General features: G+C 35.8%; 1 protein-coding gene across 7 annotated transcripts in view; it reads left to right on the top strand.

Moving 5' to 3' along the window:
- Window positions 1-27,953, top strand: part of LRCH3 (leucine-rich repeats and calponin homology (CH) domain containing 3) — a 108,397-nt gene that overhangs the window by 39,665 nt on the left and 40,779 nt on the right. For all 7 annotated transcript variants that reach the window (XR_824756.1, XM_010834310.1, XM_010834309.1 and 4 more), the window contains exons 2-9: window positions 7,134-7,278; window positions 8,860-8,986; window positions 9,441-9,546; window positions 12,852-12,988; window positions 14,203-14,312; window positions 22,568-22,661; window positions 23,874-23,994; window positions 25,485-25,633. Coding sequence is in view for 6 of the 7 variants with exons in the window: in XM_010834310.1 (XP_010832612.1) it covers window positions 7,134-7,278; window positions 8,860-8,986; window positions 9,441-9,546; window positions 12,852-12,988; window positions 14,203-14,312; window positions 22,568-22,661; window positions 23,874-23,994; window positions 25,485-25,633 (989 nt within the window). In the remaining variant the exon portion in view is untranslated. The remainder of the gene's footprint in view (window positions 1-7,133; window positions 7,279-8,859; window positions 8,987-9,440; window positions 9,547-12,851; window positions 12,989-14,202; window positions 14,313-22,567; window positions 22,662-23,873; window positions 23,995-25,484; window positions 25,634-27,953) is intronic.

Genomic DNA, 27,953 nt, shown 5'->3' with positions numbered 1-27,953 from the left:
ATGAAAATCCATGAGTTTAGGCAGCAAATAGGTCAGTAAATGTACATCTTTTTTAAAAAAATAGGAAGGTATCATAAATTAAAAACATTTTAAACTTCAAAATGGAAAAAAGTCCTAATGTCAGTTTTTATATACCTAAGCCATTCTTTTGTTTGTTTGTTTTATAGTCTATTTATTTTTTTGGTTGCACTGGGTCTTTGTTACTGCATGCAGGCTTTTTCTAGTTGCAGGGAACAAGGGCTACTCACCGTTGTGGTACACTCTGTTCTCATGGCAGTGGCTTCTTTTGTTGTGGGGCACAGGTTCTAGACACATGGGCTTCAGTAGTGGCAGCACACAGGCTCAGTAGTCACAGCTCAGGAGCTCTAGAGTGCAGGCTCAGTAGTTGTGGCACACAGGTTTAGTTGCTCCATGCATATGGAATCTTCCTGACCATGGTTTGAACACATGTCCCCTGCATTGTCAGGCATGTTGCTATCCACTATGCCACCTGGGAAGTCCACCCTCCTATCTTGAGGCAGCATCTCTGACCAGGAGAGAGAGGCTGCAGATGGTCCGGGATGTGTGCATCTGCCCAAGTTTCTGTTCTGCATTGATAGAAACAATAATGCAATCTGAAGGGCTTTCTCAATCATACACTTTCTGAAAAAAGTGCTGGAAAAGCCACTGTTTCCGAGTGACCCTGCTGCTGGCATCGTCTAACTGAGGGTACTGGCACTGAGCATGCCTCCTTCATTCCCTTGGGAATAGTCAGCCATCTTCCACCATAATTCTCCAGTGCTTAGCATGTCTTCACCCTCCTTTAAGTAGGCCCCTTGGGGAGAATAAGAAGTTGACGGAAAAGGTTTATATGGCTTACTTTTTTAGCTACCAGAGGTCTTCCATATTGTTGTTATGAAATCTGACCAACGAAGACATCTTCTTTTTTTTAAATATATATATATTTTATTTTATTTTATTTTATTTTATTTTATTTTATTTTTTAACTTTACAATATTGTATTGGTTTTGCCATATATCAACATGCACCTGCCACAGGTATACATGTGTTCCCCATCCTGAACCCTCCTCCCTCCTCCCTCCCCGTACTATCCCTCTGGGTCGTCCCAGTGCACCAGCCCCAAGCATCCAGTATCCTGCATCGAACCAACACATCTTCTTAAGTCCTGGCCCCAGTGTGCTTCCAGGGCTCTCTCAGGCTCCCTCTGTGTGCCCCTTCCATCCAGCTTCCTAAGCCATTCTTTTTTATGGTTATAACCTATCTTAACTTTTTAAAAATTATAAATACCTATTTATGGTTTGATACACATAATAGTTTTTCCCTCAAGGGTTGGAATTGATTCATTTTATCTAAAATGTACTTCTTTAGAAATTATTTTCAATCCAGGTTATGTAGTGTTTCTTAAAAACAAAAAAATAAAGATAAAATTGTAATTTTGTCCTTTTTCAGTATATTAATTATGCCTTACCATAGATGAAGCTCTATAGATGGAAGACAGGATTCTTTATTCTTATTCCACAGTTTTTGTTTCATTTATTTATTTGGTCTTTTTTTGAATAAATATTGAGTGCTATTATATGCTATGTACTGTGGCACTACTAAGTGCCAACTTATACAGAGTTGAACAAAGCAGACCTTTTCCCTACTCTTTAAACATTCACCATGTGAATCTAGAGTGATCATTCTCGTGCACCCCCCTATAATATTGAAGATTCTCTTTACATTGTTTTAGACTTTTTTCTTTAACATAGTATTTTTAAACTTGTATATTTGAAATGAGTTTAACTTTGAGGGTAACTTTTTTTTATAAATAAGGAAAATCAGCATTTCATTGCAAGCAATATGTTTTAAAACTTTTTCCATTGAAATATTTCTTTTACTTATTTGAAGCTGCCATAATACATTTTTTTAGCTAAAAGTTTTTTCATATTTTTTATCAGGCCAAAATAGGCTTTTTCTGCTTTGTTCAACTGAATAATACATCCAGGAGCTGTGCCAGGGTGGTATAGTTGTCGGCTCATATTAAGACCAAGGCCACATTCAGGATATGATATGTAGAAGTAACTTAATAGCTTAATTTGCAGAGTTGCTTATTATCCAGTTTATGGCTTTTTACAATACTTGGCAAATCTCAGTTGAGCATGCAGTCTGGAAAACAGCCTACAACTGACTACATTGACACAGAGATGGAAATTTAGAGGGCTCATGTGGGAATAACTAGTCTTATCTGTATGTGTGAAATCAAATTTACTCTAGTGATACAAAAATATAGCAACATCTCTTTATTTAACCTCACTGAAAGATAAGGAAACTGTTAAGCATTTTAATGTAAATCTTCAAATAAGTGTTTTCTACCTTTATGCTTTTTAAATTAAGTATACTGAAAGCAGTATTCTTTTTGGTGACCAAAGATCATAAATTATTTTATTGTACTCTGCTATATTTTATTGCTATATTTATATTTACATTTGTCTGCTATATTTATAATTTATAATACCTTGTAATTGGTGAGGTGGTGATATTTTCACTGTATTGCTGTCAACCTTATGAAGATAGCTTTATGTGTGTGCCTCTTTGCATTTTATATGAAAATAATGAAATAATTTTGAAGTATATGAAATAATTTTCTGTGCATTATTTGATTTTATTCTTAGAACAATCCTAAGAGGCAGTGACAGAAGAGATGAAGAAAAATGGTTGGGCTCACAATTTATTTGAACCAAGAAATTGAGTGTTTGTTGATAAGATTATATTGGGGGGCAGGGGGACAGAGAAAGGTGTCAAGATGCTTCCAGAATCCTGACTTAAGCAATTGGATAAATAAAAGCATCATGTACTGAGAAAGGAAATACTGCAAAAAGAGTGTATTTGCACATATGTAACATTTCAGTGGCATTGTATGTGAAGTTAGTCCTCAGAAGCTCAGAAGTCTTTTTTACCTCTGTGGAAACACATGAGGTAGTTTCAGAGCATTCAGTTTACATACAAACTCAGGACACTGCCTATAACATGAGAATTTCCTGTATCAATTTAGTTACCAAGTCAAATATGGTTAAATTTTTATTTCAGCCTTTATTTCCTTCTTTTGAACTTTAATGATTAATAAAATTGAAAGTATTAGTAGTCTAGCTGAGGAGACTTTGCTGTTTTGAATACAGTTGAGATTCTTATAGTAAGAAAGAAGGAAAGAGCATAGATACTCAAAGGGCAATGAACTACATCTTTCATAAATAACATGGCCCTTTAAAAAGTTCAAATATATTGATTGGGTCTCCTTGTTAGTTCCTCAGTCTTGTCCAACTCTTTGTGACCCTGTGGACCGTAGTCCACCAGGCTCCTCTGTCCATGGAATTTTCCAGGCAAGAATATTGGAATGGGTTGCCATTTCCTTCTCCAGGGAGTCTTCCTGACCTAGGGATCGAACCAGGTCTCCCGCATTGCAGGCAGATTCTTTACCATCTAAGACACCAGGGAAGTGTATTGATTAGGTGATAATGTTAAATATAGAGTGTTTCAGTTAAAATAATAAGATTGTCAGACAATAAAAAGAAAGAAAATCTACCTATAGGTTGTTTATAAGAAACATGTTCAAAGTGTAATAATCCAAAAAGTTCGAAACTAAAAAACAGGAAAAAGTACTCTGTAGAAATATTGATTGTTAGTTTTCTGTGCTATATAACAAATTATCACAAATTTAGCAGCTCTTCCTGGTTTCTTTGGATCAGGAGTCTAGGCACACCTTAGCCTGGTCTACTGCAAGGTGTTGATCTAGATTGAATTCTCATCTTGAGGTGTGAGTAGGGAAGAATCTGCTTCCACGCTCCCTCAGGTTGTTGGCAGAATTTATTTCCTTGAAACTATAGAGTTTGCAGCAACTTACTTCTTCAAAGTTGGCAACAGAGATAGAACAGATTGGATAAGAGAATCATAACCACAGGAATGGCATCACATCATGTTTGCAATATTCTATTGGTTAGGAGCAAGTTGGTTACTTTTGAAGGCCCACCTACACTCAAGTGGAAAAAGGGATATTATACAGGGTGTTAGTAGGGATCATGGGAGTCACATTAAAGTCAGTCCAACAAACCAACCAAAAGAAGAGATTTCAAAGCAAGTAACTGTACTAGGAATAAAAGGAGTAGTAACTTAGGAGTTATAAAAAGTTTGGTTTTTTAGTTCAGTTCAGTCGCTCAGTCGTGTCCGACTCTGCAACCCGATGAACCACAGCACACCAGGCCTCCCTGTCCATCATCAACTCCCGGAATCCACCCAAACCCATGTCCATCGAGTCAGTGATGCCATCCAACCATCTCATCCTCTTTCGTCCTCTTCTCCTCCTGCCTTCAATCTTTCCCAGCATCAGGGTCTTTTCCAATGAGTCAGAAGATAGTAATTTAAAATTTTGGGGGTACCTAAACCCAAAACTCCAAAATACATAAGGAAAGGGTTAAATAATTATACAGAGAAATAGACAAGATAGCAATAAAAATGAAACACTGTAATATACCCTTCTCTCTCAGCAGTTGATACAAAAAACTGACCAAAAAATAAATCAGTAAGGATGCACCTTAAACAATGCAGTTAAATAAATATGACCTAATAGATGTAACCAAAACATTGTTCCAATTGTAGAATAAACATTCTTGTCAAACTCACATGGGCTTCCCAGATAATTCAGTGGTAAAGAATCTGCCTGCCAATACAGGAGACGTGGGTTCAATCCCTGGGTTGGGAAGATCCCCTGGAAAAGGGAATGGCTACCCACTCCAGTATTCTTACCTGAAGAATTCCATAGTCAGAGGAGCCATGGGGTCACAAAGAACTGCCCCAGATGGAAAGCTTAGTTCCAGTGCACCGTAGAGGTTGTTTCACTATTTTGGTGTAAAATGCCATTGAAGGTGCTCCAGCAGCTTGATCTGAGCTCCAAGGATGAGGCAAACCATGAATTGGCAAAGGAAAATAATTCACTTAAAGGAACTCTAGCAGCAAGAGAAAGGATGAATAAGGATTACATCTAGAAAAAAGCAACTTCAATGAAATAGAGCTATTTGAAGAGATACATGACAAGTTTAACAAACAGAACAAAACAGAATGATCCAATAATTCCACTCCTGGGCATGTATCTGGAGAATATTCTAATTTGAAAAGATACATGCACTTTAGTGTTCATAGCAGCACTATTTACAATAGCCAAGACATGGAAGCAACATAAATGTCTCTTGACAGATGAATGGATAAAGATGTGGTACATACGTATACAATGAAATATTACTCAGCTGTAAAAAAGGAGGAAATAATGCCATCTGCAGCAACATAGATGGATCTAGTGATTATCATACTAAGTGAAGGAAGTCAGAGAAAGACAAATATCATATGATATCACTTATTTGTGGAATTGTAAAAAGTGATACAGATGAACTTGTTTACAAAACAGAAACAGACTTCAGACATAGAGGATAGATTTATGGCTACCAAGAGCAAAGGACAGGAAGGAGGTGGGGATAAATTAGGAGTTTGGAATTAGCAGATACAGACTACTATATACAAAATAAACAAGGTCTTACTGTAACAGCACAGGGAACTATGTTCAATATCCTGTAATAAACTCTAGTGGAAAAGAATCTGAAAAAGGAGATATATGTCAAGTTACATATATATATATGGGCATGTGTGTGTGTGTGTATGTATGTATGTGTGTGTGTGTGTGTATATATATATGTGTGTGTGTGTGTATGTACATATATATATATATGGGCTTCCCTGGTGGCTCAGATGATAAAGAATCCACCTGCAATGCGGGAGACCTGGATTTGATCCCTGGGTTGGGAAGATCCCCTGGAGGAGGGCATAGCAACCCAATCCAGTCTTCTTGCCTGGAGAATCCCCATAGATGGAGCCTGGGGTCACAAAGTGTCAGGCAGGACTGACCCACTAAGCACAGCACAGTGCACGCACGCACGCACACACACACACGGAACATAGTGCAAAGTGTACTACTGGTTTACAAAAGAAGATAAGGTAAATGTTTGGTTTTTTCCCCTTTGTCAGCTTACAAGATAATGAATTGGTTCTTTATCATCTTTGGGGGAGTGTTTTATTTTAAACTCCTATAATTCAGTAGCATGTTATAGATTGCAGTCTGCTGCATTTATTATCTTTACTGAATCTCAAATTGTCTCATCTTTGGCCAGTGGGAGCAGAGATGTTTCCTGAGTCCTTTTGATATGACCCTGATACTTTTTGACTGATAAAGAGACAGTATTTTATTTTGTTTTGTTTTTCTTCATTTTTCAGAAAACTTCAGGATCTTGTCTGTGCTTTTGGGAATGTGGATTTTAGGGATCCGTTTGTTTTCTAGGATATTTGATACTTAGCATGATCTGTGATGTGATTTGTAGGCTGATATTCCTTGGAATTTATGTTACTTGCAAAGAATAATGGTTTTATCTTTTTAGTATTTGTGTGTGTATGCCAGGTCGCTTCTGTCTGGCACATGTCTGAACTCTTTGAGACCCCACGGACTGTCGCCCAACAGGCTTCTCTATCCATGGGATTCTCCAGGCAAGAATACTAAAGTGGGTTGCCATGCCCTCCTCCAGGGGATCTTCCTGTCTCAGGATTCGAACCCCCATCTGTTACATCTCCTGCATTGGCAGGAGGCTCTTTACCATTCAGGCCACCTGGGAAGCCCATTTAGTATTTATGGAGACTCAAAAGTAACCAACAGGGCTTCCCTGGTGGCTCAGACTATAAATAATCTGCCTGCAATATGGGAGACCTGGATTCGATTCCTTGGTCGGGAAGATCCCCTGGAGAAGGGCATGACAACCCACTCGAGTATTCTTGCCTGGAGAATTCGATGGACAGAGGAACCTGGTGGGCTACATGTCTATGGAGTCGCAAAGAGTCAGACCCAATTGAGTGACACCCAAAAGGAACCAGCATTTTCCAGCAACAGATGTAGAGGCATATGTTAAGCTGGTTTATTCAATCAGTTAATATTTGAATGTTTACTCTGGAACAAACTCCACAATAGGAACTCTGGGAGATTCTAACAATTATGAAACCTACTTTTTGTTTAAAATTTTTATAAAATAAGTTCCAGGGATTGATTTTAAAATTGCTTGTTTCAGATCTGTCACGAAATCGCCTCTCAGAAATTCCCATAGAAGCATGTCACTTCGTTTCTCTTGAGAATCTCAATTTATACCAAAATTGTATTCGATATGTACCAGAGGCAATTCTAAACCTACAAGCACTAACTTTCTTAAATATTAGGTAAGAACTTTTTTTTAAATTTTAGTTTTGTGTGGTGTTTTCAATTTTCCTCTTCCCTTTCACTAAAGTTATCTGAGGAATTCCCTGTGGTGGTCCGGTGGCTAGAACCCCATGCTTCCATTTCAAGGGGCGCAGGTTTCATGCCTGGTCAGGGAACTAAAATCTTGCATTCTTTGCAGCCAAAAAATAGAAATGATACTTTTTTTAAAAATTACATCATCTGTTTATATCAGCAATATCTCTTTATGTTTTTAGGCTAAATTAACAGTATTTTCTGGGTCCCTCTAGTTTCTCCTTTTGTCTTTGCCTTTGCAATAGTTAACAAACTCTAATAAGAGCTGTTACCCTAATAGTTTTGTAGCAGTGGTTCTCCAATTACATTTTCAAATAAATTTCATCAAATAAGAGTGGTAGATCTGAAATTATTTTGATTTTTGTGATTATGTATTTTTGTATACTAAGTTCTGAACATATAAATGCATTTATTTAACTCATCTACTCCATTGTTTCACATCTTACAAGACTTCTTTTGTTATTTCATTATAAAAAGTTATAAATGTTGACTGGAGAAAATAAATTTAGAAAAGTAAAGGAAATCCATCAAAATGTGTCTGAATTAATAGATGAATTTTTCCTTTTTTTCTAGGCCTTTAGTCGAATTTTTAAATAAATTTTTCCCCTTGTTAAGGAATATCCTTTGGAAATATTTTTTATATGTAATCATTTAAATGTATAGTTTATATATTTCTAAAACTCATTTTTGCTCTCAGATATTTACTTATTTCAGTTTTTTCTTATAAAAGTAGAACTAGTAGACAGCTTTGTATGTGAATGTCTAATTATTAGATATTAGAAGTTTTAATGGCTCATGATCAGTTAATAAAATCATCAAAAGATCTTACAAATGGGGGCAATTGTTACTAAGGATTAAGATGTTAAATATGCATAAGGAAAATTTTAACTTATTTTTATCCTTATGATGTATTTTTTACTTCCAGTTCTGATTTGTATACTTTTGTTTAGATAAAAGATTTCTTATCTATACTTCAGTCAGTATGATATGTCTAAAATCACAATCTGTCCATTTTTTCCCATAGAACTATATTTGGTTTGTTTATATACATTTGGTTATAATGCTGTAATGATGAGGCAAGTAAATTACAAATACTTTTAATGTTTATAACTCTTTGGAAAGAAGAGGAGAGGATGCTAGTTATCTACCCTATTTTAAAATAATTTTTCCTGTATAAATTTAACTGTAATACAATAATATGATTTGTTTATGAGACTTTTCATTATTTGCTAAGGAGTTTTATGGTGCAAGAGTCCTGTAAACCCTGTGATTTACAGTTGAGGAATCTGTGTAAGATGCAGATTAATTAAATGCTTTGCCTAAAAAACAAAGCTGACGAGTGACAAACTTGAACTCAAATCTGTTTTTTCAAACTCAAATCTAATATCCTGTTTCTTTCTTGTAAGATTTACAGTTGTTATTATACTGAGTGTAGAATGAGAAAGATGGCAATTTTTCTCCCTGAGTGTTGGGCTCTGACTTAGTTCTTTTTCTGCTTACCCATTTAGTCGGAACCAACTGTCAACATTGCCGGTACACTTGTGTGAGTTACCATTGAAAGTCTTAATTGCTAGTAATAACAAATTGGTCTCACTTCCAGAAGAAATTGGACATCTCAGACATTTAACGGAACTTGTAAGTGAATATTTCATTTTTTGATTGTTTTATGTATATATGTATGTATATTAAAAAGCAGAAATATCACTTTGCCGACAAAAACCATAGCTTTGACTATATGGACCTTTGTTGACACAGTGATGTCTTTAGTTTTTAATATGCTGTCTAAGTTTATAATAGCTTTCCTTCCAAGGAGCAAGCATCTTTTAATTTCATGGCTGCAGTTACTGTCAGCAGTAATTTTGGAGCCCAAGAAAATAAAATCTGTCACTGCTTCTGTCAGTCAAAAGCCTATATACATTTTAAAAATCAAATTCTAGTACAAACTGTGGAATTATTCCTGGACAAAGAATCATAGTATTTTTTACAACCGGTGGGTATTATGTTGTCCAAACCTCATTTTGCAGATAGTTTAAAGCTGGCAAGTTTGTAATATTAGTACAGTTCTTTACTTTGTATCTTTTTGAAATAGGATGTGAGCTGCAATGAAATTCAAACAATACCTTCCCAAATTGGTAATTTGGAGGCCTTGAGAGACCTTAATGTAAGAAGAAATCACTTAGTACGTTTGCCTGAAGGTAAGAAACTGTAAAACAGTTGTTTTGTTTTTTTGCCTTTTTATTTTATCTCTCAGACTGATGTGCACATCACAAATGTATAAAAGTTACAGCAAGTGTTTGAGATGTAATGATTTATTTAATACATGTTATCTGTTCTGTTATAGATTTTAAAAGCTAGACTTTTCATTGAAAAGCTCTAATAACTATTGAGTAGTGATAGTAATTTTAGATCATGTTAACTGATAACGTAGGGTCTCTGGAAGTTTCATTTGGTATAACTACTTAAGAGAAATTTCACATGTTTTTGATAAATCATATACATGATTACTGGAAAAACATAGCTTTGACTAGACAGACCTTTGTTGGCAAAGTGATGTCTGTTTTTTAATACGCTGTCTAGGTTTGTCATAGCTTTTCTTGCAAAAAGCAAGCGTCTTTTAATTTCATGGCTGCAGGCACCATCTGCAGGGATTCTTCCTGCACCAGAGATTCACATCATTCATTTTGAGAAATTGTTTTATATCTGTTTGATAATTTCCTATCTTCTGATTCCTGTTTTCTCTTTTGAGAATTTTTGTTAATTGGATAGTGGACTCTTAATTGATCTTATGGTTTTCTTATCTTTTTTATTGTTCATTTCTTTGTCATTTTGTTTAACCATGTGGTAACAGTTCAACCATTTATAGTCTAACCATTCTTCTGAATTTTTAATTTCTGCCATCTAATTTTTCATCTCTTAAGAACCCTTACTTTTTGCTGATTTAAAAACAAAATCCTTTCCTTTTTCAGTAATTTAGTATTTTATTTTTCTGAAATTGGAGACATTAGTTCTAGTTTTCAGAGTTTTCTTCTGTTTCCTGTAAACCTGTTTTTTCCTGCACTCATTTTTTTCCTTTGTTTTGCATATTTTGATTTCTCTCTTATATGTTGAAAGCTCTTCTAAATGTTTGTGGGTCATATACCATTTATACAAAGCTAATTAGAAATTTCAAGTATACTGGGAAGAAATTGTATTAAGCAGTAAGCTGGATATTTTACTGGAGGAAACTATATCAGCATCTAAAGGCCTTTTGTATGGGACTATATAGTTTGTCCAGAGAAAGATGTTTTCTTTCTTCTACATTGTGTATCTTCCTAACTAACTAATGGGGTGAGGTTGGGTAGCAAAGTGCTGAGGTCTTGTCACTAAATGTGTAGACTTTCACTTAAATCCTCCATTTTTAGCAGGCAACTCATCCTAACTTTCCATTGTGCAGTCCTTGAGGCTTTCAATTCAGTTTCACTAAAGGATAACTTGTTGATTCCTGTTGTGAATGGAAAGCAGCATGCATAGTTGGGATTGAAAACCTATGCATCTAACTTGTTTTTATACAGATTGTCATCTGATCCTTTTGTTATTCCCACCTTTCTGTGGTATCAGACCCAGTTTCTAAGACTTTCTGTTGTTCTATAAGGGGTCACCATTTCATGCACAGTTGGGCAGAGTAAAGGACAGAAACGATATGGACCTAACAGAAGCAGAATATATTAAGAAGAGGTGGCAAGAATATACAGAATAACTGTACGAAAAAGATCTTAATGACCTGGATAATCATGATGGTGTGATCACTTACCTAGAGACAGATATCATGGAGTGTGAAGTCACATGGGCCTTAGGAAGCATTACTACGAACAAAACTAGTGGAGGTGGTAGAATTCCAGCTGAGCTATTTCAAATCCTAAGAGATGATACTGTTAAAGTGCTATACTCAATATGCCAGCAAATTTGGAAAACTCAGCAGTGGCCACAGGACTAGAAAAGGTCAGTTTTCATTCTAATTCCAAAGAAAGACAGTGCCAAAGAATGTTCAAACTACTGCACAATTGCACTCATTTAAAATATTAGCAAGGTAATGCTCAAAATCCTTGCAGCTAGGCTTCATCACTGTGTGAACCAAGAACTTCCAGATGTTCAAACTGGATTTAGAAAAAGCAGAGGAACCAGAGATCAAATTGAAAACATCTGTTGGGTCATAGGAAGGGTAAGGGAATTTAAAAAAAAAATCTACTTCTGCTTCACTAAAGGCTAAAGCCTTTGTGTGGATCATAACAAACTGTGGAAAATTCTTAAAGAGATGGGAATACCAGACCACCTTACCTGCCTCTTGAGAAAGCTGTATGCAGGTCAAGAAGCTACAGTTAGAACTGGACATGGAACAGCGGATTGGTTCAAAATTGGGAAGGGAGTATGTTAAGGCTGTATATTGTCACCCTGCTTATTTAACTTATATGCAGAGTCCATCATGTGAAATTCTGGGCTGGGAGAATCACAAGCTGGAATCAAAATTGCCAGGAGAAATATCAATAACCTCAGATATGCAGATGACACCACCCTAATGGCAGAAAGTGAAGAGGAACTAAAGAGCCTCTTGATGAAGGTGAAAGAGGAGAGTGAAAAAAGCTGGCTTAAGACTCAACATTCAAAAAAAGAAGATCATGGCATCCAGTCCCATCACTTCATGACAAATAGAATGGGAACAAGTGGAAACAGTGACAGACTTTATTTTCTTGGACTCCAAGATCACTGCAAACAGTGAATGCAGCCATGAAATTAAAAGAAACTTGTTCCTTGGAAGAAAATCTATGATAAACCTAGACAGCATATTCAAAAGCAGAGACATCACTTTGCTGACAAAGGTTGGTCTAGTCAAAGCTATGGTTTTTCCAGTAGTCATGTACGGAAGTGAGAGTTGGACTATAAGAAAAGGTGAGCGCCAAAGAATTGATGCTTTCGAACTGTAGTGCTGGAGAAGACTCTTGAGAGTCCCTTGAACAGAGTGGAAATCAAACCAGAATATTCACTGGAAGGACTAATACTGAAGTACCAATACTTCAGCCACCTGATCGAAGAGCCAATTCATTGGAAAAAAAACCCTGATCCTAGGAAAGATTGAGGGCAGGAGGAGAAGAGGGTATCAAAAGATGAGATGATGGGATGGCATCACCAACTCAATGGACATGAGTTTAAGCAAACTCTGGGAGTTGGTGATGGACAGGGAAGCCTGGCATGCTGTAGTCCATGGGGTTGCAAAGAGTCAGACACGAGTGAGCAACTGAACAGCAGCAACAACATAAGGGGTCAAATAGTTTGCTTTTCATTAATATTAACATCCCTAAGCACCTAGATTTCATTTTATGACACTTTGCTATATATCAGTTAATCACTAAGAAAGGATGGATGTAAATACTTAGGTTAAATCAATTATATTTAGATAGAAGCTCATGAAGAAAAAAATGTCTAGCTTTGAAATATCATTGTTTATTTCCACCTTACTTCCCTGCAGAACTAGCAGAGTTGCCTTTGATAAGGTTAGACTTTTCCTGCAACAAAATTACAACAATTCCTGTCTGTTATCGGAATCTCAGGCACCTGCAGATGATCACCCTAGATAACAATCCACTACAATCTCCTCCTGCACAGGTAAACCACAGTTGATTTGAAGTATGTTATAAACTTTTTGGACAAAGGATAAAGTTTAAAAGTTGTAAGTTATATGTATTTACTTTTTGTCAGAGATTAAGTTCTTTTAAAATAAATTCACACTCGTATGTATTCTTTAAAAGCCTTGAAGTAAATGAGATGGGAGATATGTAATGTTCCAAAAATGTTTTTCCTTTCACTAAATTGACTTTTTCACATTTGAAGGGTTCTTCCTTAAAGTTTTTTTTTTCCAATTAAGTTTGAGTTATTTCTTTCTAGTAAAACTTAAATGAAGACAATGTAAATGCTACAGACAAAATACTCAGTTTACAGAATTAAAGATCATCAGCGTATTTCTCATGACTGTTGTCTTTGTACCTTCCTGTTTTCTAAAATCTTAAGTTCCTCATTGAGTCAGTTTGGACTGAAATGAACCTACTTAATGAAGTTGTTATAAGGTAGCTTTACATACAGATTTTAGACATTCCACAATCTAAAAAGCTTTTTGTCTTATATTTTTCACCGTAGCTTTCCTTACTCTGCAGTTGATTCACCCTTGTACAAGTGTCTATATGGCAGCTGTTAAAGTGTTTGAGTAAACTTCATTAACTACAGAAAGGTCTCATATCCCTAAAGAGTTTATATGTTGATTTGTAGGACAGAAATAAATAGGTGGCAACAGAACTATATATGACTTTAATATTTAATCATTTCCTGCTTTTCTTTCTTACAGGAAGTAGGATTGAACACATAATTGTGCATGATTGTTGGATTTCTAAAAACAAAAGTTGCCAGTAGAATCCATGGGGAGCAATGCTTTAAATCTCTGACTGTGCCTAACTAGTCAATATAAGTTTACTTGGTATTCTAACAGTGTTTATAATCATGAATTATGTATACTATGTTACTAAAACTTATTAGTGACTAGAAAACAAAACCCTACATTTATATCACTTAAATACCTAAGGTAACAAATGATATAATGTGTTATAATGAATTAATTTTTAATATTACCGTACATACTTAATAGAAATACCTTCTATTTCCAATATACATTAAATAAAAAGCTGATTGTGATTTAAAAGGCAGGGGCTCCTTCAGTTAAAAAAATAAGTAAATTTAAAATTAAAAAAAAGAAGCAGAAGGAAAAAAGGTTTGGATACACATATATTTCAGATGAATAATAATTTGTTTCTATATGTTACTTTACTTAGATATGTATAAAAGGCAAAATCCACATATTTAAATACCTGAACATGCAGGCTTGTAAGATTGCTCCAGATCTGCCAGATTATGATAGGAGACCCATGGGTTTTGGCTCCTGGTGAGTATATTGTATTCTTCATTTATTATTTTCTATCTCACGGAGAAGCAAATAAATGGGACCCTTAAATTTGTCTGACCTATTTTAACCAAAGCAAAATAACCTATTTTAACGTTATTTTTCTCAGAATGCTTATATTAAGTAAAAAATAGATTACATAGATGTGACCAAGTATAGTTCTAAGTCAGGGTTTCTTAACCTCAGCACTGTGGATATTTCGAAATAGATAATTATTTGTGGTGAGGACCTGTCCCGTACACTGGAAGATACTCAACAGCTTCCCTGGCTTCTGTAGCACCTTCCCAACGTAACAAACAAAGGTGTCTCTAGTTATTACCAAATATCCTCTGAGAGGTCCTCAGTTGAAAACTGCTGGTCTAAGTGACTTTAATACTAACTAACCTTGGCTCTCCTTTTAACTAACTCTATAACTTAAGGCAACTCATTCAAACTTTCTGGGCTGCATTTTTCACAAAGGGAGTGAAGGTGTTAGATTTGATGGCCATGAACTGTAGTGTTGGAGAAGACTCTTGAGAGTCCCTTGGACTGCAAGGAGATCCAACCAGTCCATTCTGAAGGAGATCAGCCCTGGGATTTCTTTGGAAGGAATGATGCTAAAGCTGAAACTCCAGTACTTTGGTCACCTCATGCGAAGAGTTGACTGATTGGAAAAGACTCTGATGCTGGGAGGGATTGGGGGCAGGAGGAAAAGGGGACGACTGAGGATGAGATGGCTGGATGGCATCACCGACTCAATGCCCATGAGTCTCAGTGAACTCCGGGAGTTGGTGATGGACAGGGAGGCCTGGCGTGCTGCGATTCATGGGGTTGCAGAGTCGAACACGACTGAACGACTGAACTGACTGACTGAATGTCATTTTGGGATCTTTTAAGTCTGTGAATCCCTCAGCTGCATATAGCATCAGACTTTTACAAAGGCATTTTCTTGGCATTCCCAACCATTACAGCAGTCTTAAGTAACAGGAATTAAATTCATAAAGTCTTTAAACAGGCAAAATAGATATCTCAGTGAAGGTGTAATAATATTAATAAACTTTACTCAAGAGAACCCTTTAGGCATTCTCTTAGAATTTGTCACATTTTACGTAAAAGCACAGTCCTAACCTTCTCAGTGTCCTAACTTAAAACAGATGAAGAAACTTCTATTTTATTAGAGTTTCTAAAAGCAGACATATTAAAAATACAAAAATAATTCAAAGGAAAAAATAAAACCATAAAAAGCAGATGCATATTACAAAATTCAAATTACTGATAAATTCTGAAAGGGAGAAAGATTCCAAGTGAAGACATAAGGGGGCTTTAAAGGTATTCGTGTCTCACCATACCTTAAAAGCTATGTCAGTTATAAGTATTCTTTTATTTTATATGGTATTTCATAATTTTAATAAGGTTTTTAAAAACAATGAAGCTCTAGAAACATAGCAGTTTGACATCACCAGACATATATGTAAAGTACCCTTCATATTTTATTTTATTTATTTATTTTTTTTTACCCTTCATATTTTAGTAAATTTTAAGTTATTACTATATTTTAGCACTGTACAGTAATTGGTGCTGCTTAAGAAAATGCTGAGATAAGAAAATGCTAAAATGCTACTTAAGATACTGCTAAGATTTTCCCAATAAAGGGAAATACATATAATTAAAAATTTTTTTTGTTTGTTTTACTTATTTTTTTTTTTCCAACTACAATTTTATTTTATTTTTAAACTTTACAAAATTGTATTAGTTTTGCCAAATATCAAAATGAATCCGCCACAGGTATACATGTGTTCCCCATCCTGAACCCTCCTCCCTCCCCATAGCATCCCTCAGGGTCGTCCCAGTGCATTAACCCCAAGCATCCAGTATCGTGCATTGAACCTGGACTGGTAACTCGTTTCATACATGATATTTTACATGTTGCAATGCCGTTCTCCCAAATCTTCCCACCCTCTCCCTCTCCCACAGAGTCCATAAGACTGTTCTATACATCACTGTCTCTTTTGCTGTCTCGTACACGAGGTTATTGTTACCATCTTTCTAAATTCCATATATATGCGTTAGTATACTGTATTGGTGTTTTTCTTTCTGGCTTACTTCACTCTGTATAATAGGCTCCAGTTTCATCCACCTCATTAGAACTGATTCAAATGTATTCTTTTTAATGGCTGAGTAATACTCCATTGTGTATATGTACCACAGCTTTCTTATCCGTTCATCTGCTGATGGACATCTAGGTTGCTTCCATGTCCTGGCTATTATAAACAGTGCTGCGATGAACATTGGGGTACACGTGTCTCTTTCAATTCTGGTTTCCTCAGTGTGTATGCCCAGCAGTGGGATTGCTGGATCATAAGGCAGTTCTATTTCCAGTTTTTTAAGGAATCTCCACACTGTTCTCCATAGTGGCTGTACTAGTTTGCATTCCCACCAACAGTGTAAGAGGGTTCCCTTTTCTCCACACCCTCTCCAGCATTTATTACTTGTAGACTTTTGGATCGCAGCCATTCTGACTGGTGTAAAATGGTACCTCATAGTGGTTTTGATTTGCATTTCTCTGATAATGAGTGATGTTGAGCATCTTTTCATGTGTTTGTTAGCCATCTGTATGTCTTCTTTGGAGAAATGTCTATTTAGTTCTTTGGCCCATTTTTTGATTGGGTTGTTTATTTTTCTGGAGTTGAGCTGGAGGAGTTGCTTGTATATTTTTGAGGTTAGTTGTTTGTCAGTTGCTTCATTTGCTATTATTGTCTCCCTTTCTGAAGGCTGTCTTTTCACCTTACTAATAGTTTCCTTTGATGTGCAGAAGCTTTTAAGGTTAATTAGGTCCCATTTGTTTATTTTTGTTTTTATTTCCACTATTCTGGGAGGTGGGTCATAGAGGATCCTGCTGTGATGTATGTCAGAGAGTGTTTTGCCTATGTTCTCCTCTAGGAGTTTTATAGTTTCTGGTCTTACGTTTAGATCTTTAATCCATTTTGAGTTTATTTTTGTGTATGGTGTTAGAAAGTGTTCTAGTTTCATTCTTTTACAAGTGGTTGACCAGATTTCCCAGCACCACTTGTTAAAGAGATTGTCTTTCATCCATTGTATATTCTTGCCTCCTTTGTCAAAGATAAGGTGTCCATAGGTGCGTGGATTTATCTCTGGGCTTTCTATTTTGTTCCATTGATCTATATTTCTGTCTTTGTGCCAGTACCATACTATCTTGATAACTGTGGCTTTGTAGTAGAGCCTGAAGTCAGGTAGGTTGATTCCTCCAGTTCCATTCTTCTTTCTCAAGATCGCTTTGGCTATTCGAGGTTTTTTGTATTTCCATACAAATTGTGAAATTATTTGTTCTAGCTCTGTGAAGAATACTGATGGTAGCGTGATAGGGATTGCATTGAATCTATAAATTGCTTTGGGTAGTATACTCATTTTCACTATATTGATTCTTCCAATCCATGAACATGGTATATTTCTCCATCTATTAGTGTCCTCTTTGATTTCTTTCACCAGTGTTTTATAGTTTTCTATATAGCTTTCTCTGCCTAAAGTCTTCAGAAGCAGCTTTGTAATGATATTCGGAGTTTTTTGGTCTGGCTGTTAGACTGCAGATTTGTATAGACTGAAGGACATTGGGAACACCAGCTTTAATCTAGTTTTGATTTAGTATACTTAAACAAGTACAGGGAGAAATTATGCATATGCATAAAATATTCCTACCAGAACATCCTCAGTACTAGCACTTTTAACTCTGAGAAGACTAAAAGCAGGTATGTAGTGTTAAGGAAGACAAAATGATTTCGAAAAGATGGTGGGGGAGGTGGAGATTAGGTCTTACAGTGTGCTGATCTAGGTCTGTCTTAGAGGAAGAATTTTGGCAGTGGGGAAGATATGAGGAAAGCCAGACCACTAATACCAAGAATTTTTAAATTTTCTCCATTATTTCCTTTTCATTTCTTTTTCCTCTTACCTCACTTCATTGCTTAAAATATGGAACTCTTATTTCTTACCTCTAGAAGAAAGTTTTGTTTTTCCTATTTAAATATTTCTAAAAGTTTCTACTCCTGTACTGTTTAAAAAAAAATGTACAGCAACAAAAAAAGCAGCTTTTAGAGGACTTTGCTGGTAGTCCAGGAGTTAAGACTCAGCTCTTCCACTGCTAGGGTTTGGGTTTGATCCCCCTTCTGGGAACTGAGATCCCACATGCCACATGCCATGAGGTGCGGGGCAAAAAAGTAAATAAATAACACTAATCTTTTTTTTTTTAAGTAGTTTTTATTTTATATATACACTAACTTATTTTCTCAAGGAGTTAGTAACCCTTGCAAAGGAAAAGTTTTTCTCTCCTGAAGTAGCAGAGTAGGAATATTAAACTGCTGCTGTTGCCTTGAGGTTTGAGTGTGAGAAGATGAATAGTGATTACTGGGTGTGTGTATGTGTAATGATTACAGGGCACACCTGAAGAAACCAAGGAGGAAACATCATTACCTCTTTGAGCAGTGAGCTTTGATTGAGGGCTGCAGTGCTGGTTACAGAATCTTTTTCTCTCTGATTCTGTCCTTAGTTTTGAGGATTAAGAAGTCTTCACCTTATTTCTTTGAATATTGCAGTCTTTATTACTTTCCTTTTAAAAAACATATAAAAAATTCCTGGGAAGAGATTTGTGTTTGCTAAAAGATATAGGAAGGCTTGAGTCAATAGAGAAAGTTTTCCTAAATGGGAGGTCTAGATAGCATAAACATATCATGTTTCTCAAAGGAATTCGTAATTACAGATCTAATATATTCCAATCCCTATATAATCCCTAATTATGCTAATAGATTATCCTCTGCATTTTCTATTTTTCCAGAGTTATGTTACTGTATTTGTGATTATTTCAGAATATCCTATAAGTTTATATATATATATATCAATATATATGTTGTGCATGTGTATATATATTTATGTATATAAAAGAAAAATATTTCCTTCAGCTCCTCTTGCACCAACAAATGAGACATTGTACTTTCATGTCCTTTCTTACTGAGGTACAGATTAATAAGATTGCATTGTAGTTATCAGTGCATTTATTCAGAATGCAGTCATGGAGTTAGAAGGCCTTGGTTCTAGCTCTGAAACTTTGTACTATTGGGCACTTTTCTATTTATTTTTGGCTGTGATGGGTCTTCGTTGCTGCATGCGGACAGAGCTACTCTCTAGTTGTGATGTGCAGGCTTCTCATTGCAGTGACTTCTTTTGTGTATTACAGGCTCCAGGTGCATGGGCTCAATAGTTGCGGCTTGTAGGCTCTGGAGCATGAGCTCAGTAGTTTGGTACATAGGCCTAGTTGCCTCAAGGCATGAGGAATCTTCCCAGACCAGGGATCGAACTCGTGTCCCCTGCATTGGCAGGCAGATTCTTAACCACTGAACCACATAGGATCTTCACTGCATCATGTGGGCTCAGTAGTTGCGGTCTTTGGGCTTAGTTGCTCCAAGACGTGGGATCTTAGATCCCTGACCAGGGATTGAACTTAAACCCCTGCATTGCAAGGTGGATTCTTTTTTTTTTTTATGGTTGTGCATAACTTTTATTTATTTATTTATTTTTTAATATAAATTTGTTTATTTTAATTGGAGGCTAATTACTTTACCAGTGGACCACCAAGCAAGTCCCTCAAATGCATTGCTCTTTCCCTGTACCTTAAATTCTGATTCATTGTGACATAGCAACTTTTTTAAAGTTACGTACACAAACTGTAAGAATACATGGAATACAAAATTTGATACCAGAAGAACACTACATGTTTTAAATTTGTACCATTGAAAGTTATTTTTCAATCTAGGCCATCCTATTAAATAAAATGCTAACAGACCAATTTTTAACATATGTTTTGTCATGTTTTAGACTTTAAATTAAGCTAACTTTTTAAAACTATGTTTAAGAACAAGCAAAAACTAAAGCTTTTATAGCTTTAGAAGAAAATGTAGAATATCTTTGTGACTTGGGGAATGCAAGGATTTCTGAGGACACAGAAAGAAATAACCATTAAAAAAGAAATGATAAACTCAATTTAATGAAAAGTAAAACCATCTATTTATGAAAAGAAACTGTTAAGAAAATAGGCAAGCCACAGACTGAGGGAAATTATTTGCAAAATACATATAAAATAATAGACTTCCATCCAGAGTGTATAAAGAATGTGCCAGTCCTGTCTGACTCTTTGCAACCCCACCAGGCTCCTCTGTCCGTGGGGATTCTCTAGGCAAGAATACTGGAGTGGGTTGCCATGCCCTTCTCCAGGGGATCTTCCCAACCCAGGGATCGAACCAGGGTCCTCCTGCATTGCAGGTGGATTCTTTACCAGCTAAGCCACCAGAGAAGCCTGCAACTTAATGTTAAAAAGACAAACAACCCAGTTGAAAACTGGACAAAAGTCTTGAATAAACTTTACAAAGAAAGATACATAATTGATCAGTAAGCACACAGAAAAGTGCTTAACATCATTAATCATCATTGAAATGCATATTAAGTTACAATGCATATCCACAAGAATAAAATTAAGACTGACAACAGCAAATGAAAGGATGTGGAGCAACCAGTGCTCTTATGTTGCTTATGTAATGTAATTTGAGTTGTAAAAAAGTAAAATCAGAACATCCATTTTGGAAAGTTAGTTTGGCCGATTTTTTAAACAACTTTACTGAGATAAAATTTACCCATTTTAAGTGTCCAGTTTGGTGAGTTTTGGTAAATGGGTACAGTCACAAAACTGCCAACACAATCAAGATACGTATTTTTTAAAAAATCACCCTCAGCCCCAGGCAGTCACTGGTCAGCTCTCTGTCATTTGCCTTTTCTAGAATTTCATAGAAATGAAATAAAATATATAGCGTTTTGTCTGTGGCTTTTACTTAGCAAACTGTTTTCAAGATTATTGATGTTGTATATTTATTTAAATGGGCCAAAGATTTGAACATACATTTCATAAAAGAAGATAAATAGCCAATAAGCACATTAAAATATTAAATATCACTAGTCATCAGAGAAATACAAATTAACATCAGACTTTACAGCCATCAGAATAATAACTAAAATTAATGACTGGCAGTATACAGTGTTGGCAACTGGAACTCCAGTATATTGTTGTTGGGAATTTAAAATGATTCAGCTACTTTTGAAAACAGATTGGCAGTTTTTTAAGTTAAACCTACACTTACCATATAAATTCATTCATCCAGGATGAATTCACTGACATGACAAGAATTTCACTGACATGATGCCAAGTATGAAAAGTACATACTCCATTTTTGTGCATTCTAGAATAAGCAGAACAAATTACCCGAAACTTAGAGGTTTAAACAACACAAATTAATCATTTTATGGTATAGGTCAGAAATCTAAATTTTGGTCTCACTGAGCTAAAATTAAGATGCTGGCAGTGCTCCATTCTTTTCTGTAGATTCTGAGTAGACTGTGTTTCCTTGCCTTTTTCAACTTCTAGAGGTTGTGTGCTTTCCTTAGTTCTTGTCCCTTCCCCCATCTTTAAACCAGCATTGTATCCTCCTCTTCTTTTTCCCTCTTACACATTCAAGAGACCTTGTGATTACATTGAGCCCATTCATACAATTCAGGATAATCTCCTTATTTTAAAGTACGCTTACTAGCAGCCTTACTTTAATCTGCAACCTTAATTCCCGTTTCCAATGTAAAGTAACATATTTACAGGTTTCAGGGATTATATCTTGACATCTTTGAAAACAATTATTTGGCCTTCTATACTAATTTAAAGTAAAAAAAATTTTGGTAGTTGCTTCTTAGTTGATGAGGTGAGGAAAGTTGACTGGAAAGGGATGTGTGGTAATTTTCTGGTGAAGTAGAAGTGTCCTGTATCATGATAGGGGTGTATGTTACAAAGATGCATTCATTTGTCAAAGGTTTGTGTATTTTGGTGTATATAAATTTTACCTTAAGAAAGAGAGTGCTATTAAAAACAGAAATAATGGAGAGGGTCATTGGGAATGGCTAGAGGAACAGATGAAGTAAGAGTGTTGATATTTTTGAAGGTGGATAATGAGGACATGAAAGTTCATTATTCTCTTCTAGCTGCTTTCTTTGAATTTGGAGTTTTTCATACTAAAAAATTAAAGGAGTACTCACTTCATTCTAAGCAATGAAGTCCCTAAATGCCATGAAAATATTTATTACTCAAATTGCATCTATTTCAAATGTTAATTTTTAAAGTATCAAACTTCACAATAAGAACTAAAGTTTCTTTTCGGCAGCCATGAAGAACTATACTCAGGTCGTCCCTACGGAGCGCTTGATTCAGGTTTCAACAGTGTGGACAGTGGTGATAAGAGATGGTCAGGGAATGAAGTAAGTGTTTATTGTACTTGTTGCAACTTCTGATTAAGAGGAAGTAAAATGATAAAAATGGAAAGTGTCTTATTTGGACTCAATTTCTTGTTATGTAAAGTATAGAAAAGCCAAATGAGGGGTAAAACTCCCACATAGTCCTATCACTCAGAAACGGTATTATGTTTCTTCATCGTCTTTTTAGCATATTGTGTTTTCCATGTTTGTTACCTCATTGTCTCGTATAAATCATTTTATATCCTGGAAGATCTTAATGGGAACTGAGCCAGTTACATGGGAAACCTAAAATTTTGAGTGCCTGGGTAATCTTGAGCAGAGAGGGGTAGAAGATCTGCTAGAAGGTGAGAAAATAGAACTATAGGCTGATGGGTAATAAGATAGGAACCTGATGAAGTTATCTACATGCTCAAGATAAATAAGTAACTTTCTCAGCAAATTATATCATTTTTCTCTTTTGTTTTAATTATTAGTATTATGTTTTCTCTTTTTAAATTACTAAGGTATAATATTTTAGCTATAAATTAGGTTAAATGATAAAAAGATTTTGTTAGCAAGACTGGTAGTATACCATTTTTAACATTATTTTATTTGGAGTCTAAAGCAAATTAGTTTTAGAATACAGCTTATTTGTCATTTGAAATTGCTTGGCTATTTGTGTGTGGTTGGGTGTGTACATGATTGTGGCAATATCAAAAAAGATACTTTTTTGGGGGGGCTGCACTGGGTCTGTGTTGCTGCTCTCAGGGTTTCTCTAGTTGTATCAAGCAGGGCCTACTCTCTAGGTGTGGTGTGCAGGCTTCTCATTGCAGTGGCTTCTCTTGTTGCTGGAGCACAGGCTTTAGGGCCCATGGGCTTCTGTAGTTGTGGCTCCCGGGCTCTAGAGCATAAGGTCAGTAGTTGTGGCACACAGGCTTAGTTGCCTCACAGCGTGTGGGATCTTCCTGGATCAGAAATTGAACTGGTGTCCCCTGCATTGCAAGGCGGATTCATAACCATTAGACCACCAGGGAAGCCCCATTTTAACCATTTTTAAGTGTGCATTTCAGTGCCATTAAGTACATTGATGTTGTTGAATAATATGTACATCTTTGTAGATGCATCTCTGTAATTATTTTGCTCTTTTTTAAAAAATATAAATTCTGAGTTTATGCTATAAATACCTTGTCTAAAATTTGAAGTGATTTATTTTAGTGTTTCTGCTATTTTTTTAAGCCTACAGATGAATTTTCAGATCTGCCTCTTCGAGTAGCAGAAATTACTAAAGAACAAAGACTACGAAGAGAAAATCAATACCAGGAGAATCACAGCAGTTTAGTAGTAACAAATGGTGGAGGTAAACGTGATTCCTGACAACATCCAAAATCTTTTTTATCTCTGACTTTTTAAACGGCCTTTTCACATCCATTCATTCCTTTTATTTGTATATCTGTAACTTCTTCCATTCTTTTTTTAGAGACCTCCCTCCTCTTCTCATATGATTAGAAAAAAAAATGTTTTCTATTAGGACTAAATTTCAATTTCTCTATGTTTTCGGGCTTGTAATTAAAATATAATGTTTTTCTCTTTATTTTGGGAGAGAGTTCTCTGGAATACTAAGTTTACTAATAAGTTTATCTGGAATAGACCTTTGCTAATCTTTTTTTTTTTTTTGGCTGTGCTGAGTCTCGGTTGCTGCGTGGGCTTTTTCTCTAGTTGCAGTGATCATACACTGCATTTTTCACCAGCTGCATGTGTGGGCTTCTTGTTGCACTGGCCTCTCCAGTAGCAGAGTGTGGGCTCTAAGACGCTCAGACTTCAGTAGTTGCAGCAAGTGGGCTAGTAATTGTGGCTCCTGGACTATAGAGTACAGGCTCAATAGTTCTGGTGCACAGGCTTAGTTGCTCCATGGCATGTGGGAAATTCCTGGATCAGGGATCGGACTGGTGTCTCCTGCATTGACATGCAGATTCTTTACCACTGAGCCGTAGGGGAAGCCTGATCTTTGCTAATCTTGATTTAACCATGATCTTCTTAGAAGTATTCTCCTTTTTAAAGATTCTCTTTGTGGTCATTGTGTGACCTCTTTTAGAAATTCAGTGTATTCTTGATGTCTGCCTTGTCTTTCATCTGAAATTGTGCTCTTCAAGGGCATCTGAATCTTATTTATGTGCTTCTCACCCCAGAGCATTTTGAGAAGCAAAAATTCCTCAAATGATTCCCTTCCATCCACAAACTGCTGCAACATACCTGCAATACTGACCTCTAAAAAATATTTTTCTAAATAGGAAAATCTTCTTTTTCTAGTAATGGATAGCAGTTACAATAAGGGGAACAGTCATCAGTATCTGTTTCTTTATCACCAAGTCTTTCCTCCTGTCTTTTCACTTTTATTTAGAGTTAATTGTGTTAGGTTTTCTGCCTAATTCTTTAAAGAGACATGATTAAGCCCCAAACCTAAAACATCCAAAAAATGACACAAAACCTAAAAGAAGATATACCCTTCAACGTTAAAAAATTATTCTTCCTCTTTTTGTCTCACAGAGTCAAACTTGTTTAAAATAGTCAAGAGCTAGCCAAAGAAAAAAGAAATACTAGAGGTCTAAATTCCAGTAATTACCATCAATTACTGCATTCTTTATAGTGAATCAAGACTAGGGCTTTTCTTTAGCCTGTTCTTGTGAGTGACCATGGACTAAATGATAAAGACTTACGTAATTTATTCTTCCCACTTTCATAATAGAAAATGTTAAGGAAAAGGAAAGAATGCAATTTAATGGTTTTTGTTGGCTATCTAACTTGAATTTTTTTTTTTGATGTGTGTGTGTGTTTGTGTCATATGGACAGTGGAACATGAACTGGATCAGATTGACTATATTGACAGCTGTACTGCAGAGGAAGATGAGGATGAGGTGAGACCACACAAGGGCCTGGACTCAGACAGCCTCAGTTCACAGTTTATGGCGTATATTGAACAACGGCGAATCTCTCATGAGGTAATATACACGTTTAAACCTAAATTTGTTGCCATCCCCTAGTAAAAACAATTTATGATAGTCTAAATTTCTGTCATATCAGTGATTTGTTGGTTTAGGCTCAATTATTTGTTTTATTATCTTTAGTTCCAATTTTATTACTTTTTCAAACTATTTTTAAAATCAGACAGTAGTCTTAAGTAAAGTTGAGATTTATTTTTCAAATAAAAAGACAGATTTCAGAATTTTAAAGAAGAGAAGTCCTAAGAAAATTCAAAGGAATATGATGCTTTTTATTGTTATTCTTAATGCTTTTTTGTTAACTGATAAATCATAGTTTGGTCAGTAATTAAGAATTGAACCAACGGCAGACTTTTGGAGCAACATACAAACTCAACCATAGAATTTTCATGATGAGCTTAATTATATTGGTGCTTTTATGCTAAGTCACACAGAATACAAATTGTTTGCCATTAAAATTCCTGGGTGTCTGTTATAGTGGAGCATTGAGTTGCCTTAGAAAACAAATGAGCATTCAGCCCACTGCGAAGTCTCCGCCAGTTCCCCAAGGGTCTCAAGTAGAAATAGCATTCTTCAGTGTATCTAGTCAGCATAATAAAATGGCTCCACTTCAGTGTGTGTGATGTTAATGTCTGGAGTTGGTCCCAGGCTCTGAGCAGGGATTATTTGAGAAACACTTGGGGCCTTTTTGAAGAATGATGTATTTAAGTCTTTTAGAAATAGCGAATAGTCACTTCAAGTGGGACATGTTATAGAGTGTTATTATCATTCTTTAAAAAAAAAAAAAACTTGGTTTTCCTATCTGAAGACTTTTGAACACAGTATTTTTTGTTGGTTCAAAAGACACTCTTGTATTTAAAGTTTGATAAATACGTTATTCCCCCCAGCCCATATCTGAGGGGAAATACATTCCAAGAACACCAGTGGATGGATGGTACTGAGCCCTATATGTACTATGTTTTTTCCTATACATACATACCTATGATAAAGTTTAATTTATAAATCAGGCACAGTAAGAGATTAAGAATAATAACTAAAAATAGTTGCAACAGTATACTGTAACAAAAATTATGTGAATTTGGATGTGTGCACACTCATGCTCTCTCTTATTATCTCACTGCACAAATATAATGCCTTTCCCATCTTAACTAAGCATTCATTTACACATACTGTGGGTGTGTAACGTTTGCAGTTTCAAGTACAATAGCAAAACTAGCATGAATGTCTCTTTCCTTCTTCACAACTTCACAGATGGAAGCTTTGTTCTTACTGTAGATCTTACCTTAGAATTCAATTTTTTTCTTTCCTTATTAATTCAAGAACTTTGACCTTTTCACTTCAGTGAAGCATTTTACGACTTCTCTCAGGCATATCTGAATTACCAACATTACTACTTTTGTACTTGGGTCCATTATTAATAAAATAGGATTACTTGTACACAAGCACTGCTGTACTGCAACAGTCTGATAATTGAGAGAAACTTAACTGAGCCAGCTACTGACTGACTAACAGGCAGGATACCCTGGTGAAAGGGATGATTCGTAATCCAGGTGGGATGGAGTGGGACAGCTTGCAATTTTACCACACTGCTTAGAATGGCATGCAGTATAAAACTTACAAATTGTTTGTTTCTGAAACTTTCCATATAGTATTTTTGGATCAATGGTTGACAATGGGTGACTGACATCTCAAAAGGTGAAACTAACCAATAATGTTCATTGCTGTGAATCAAAGTCCTGCAGCCTACAGATAGCAATGTGTACAAGTTGATTAATGAAACTACTTGTGGTTCAGGCTGTAAGCATTTCTGCTAGAGCAAAGGGCATCTACTTGGCAGTAAAATTTAAATTAACAACGCCCACTTTATAATCTTGGGGAATCCTTTTTCTTTTCTTGTAGTCTTTTTCTTTGACTGTTTTATGGTTAATTATCCTGTGTAGATGAGGTATTTCTACTAAAAGTGAAAATGCCCATTATACTGCTGGTGAAAAATTGTAATATCATTTCTTTAATCCATTATATTGGCTAATTTGTAATATGTTTTCTGATTCCATCTACCTATTACGTATAGTAGTCTTTATGATTCTGTTGTAAGGCTCTTTAGGACTTCTGTGTCATAAGGCTTTTGAAGCTTGGCATATATAAAAATCTGCCTGCAATGCAGGAGACCCAGGTTCACTTCCTGGGTCGGGAAGATCTCCTGGAGAAGGAAATGGCAATCCACTCCAGTATTCTTGCCTGGAAAATCCCATGGACAGAGGAGCCTGGCAGCCTACAGTCCGTGGGGTCACAAGAGTCGAACACGACTTAGTGACTAAAC

This window comes from Bison bison, unplaced genomic scaffold (genome assembly GCF_000754665.1).
Source record: "Bison bison bison isolate TAMUID 2011002044 unplaced genomic scaffold, Bison_UMD1.0 scf7180017864032, whole genome shotgun sequence".
Lineage (NCBI taxonomy): Eukaryota > Metazoa > Chordata > Mammalia > Artiodactyla > Bovidae > Bison > Bison bison.
This window is presented reverse-complemented; position numbering and strand designations above follow the sequence as displayed.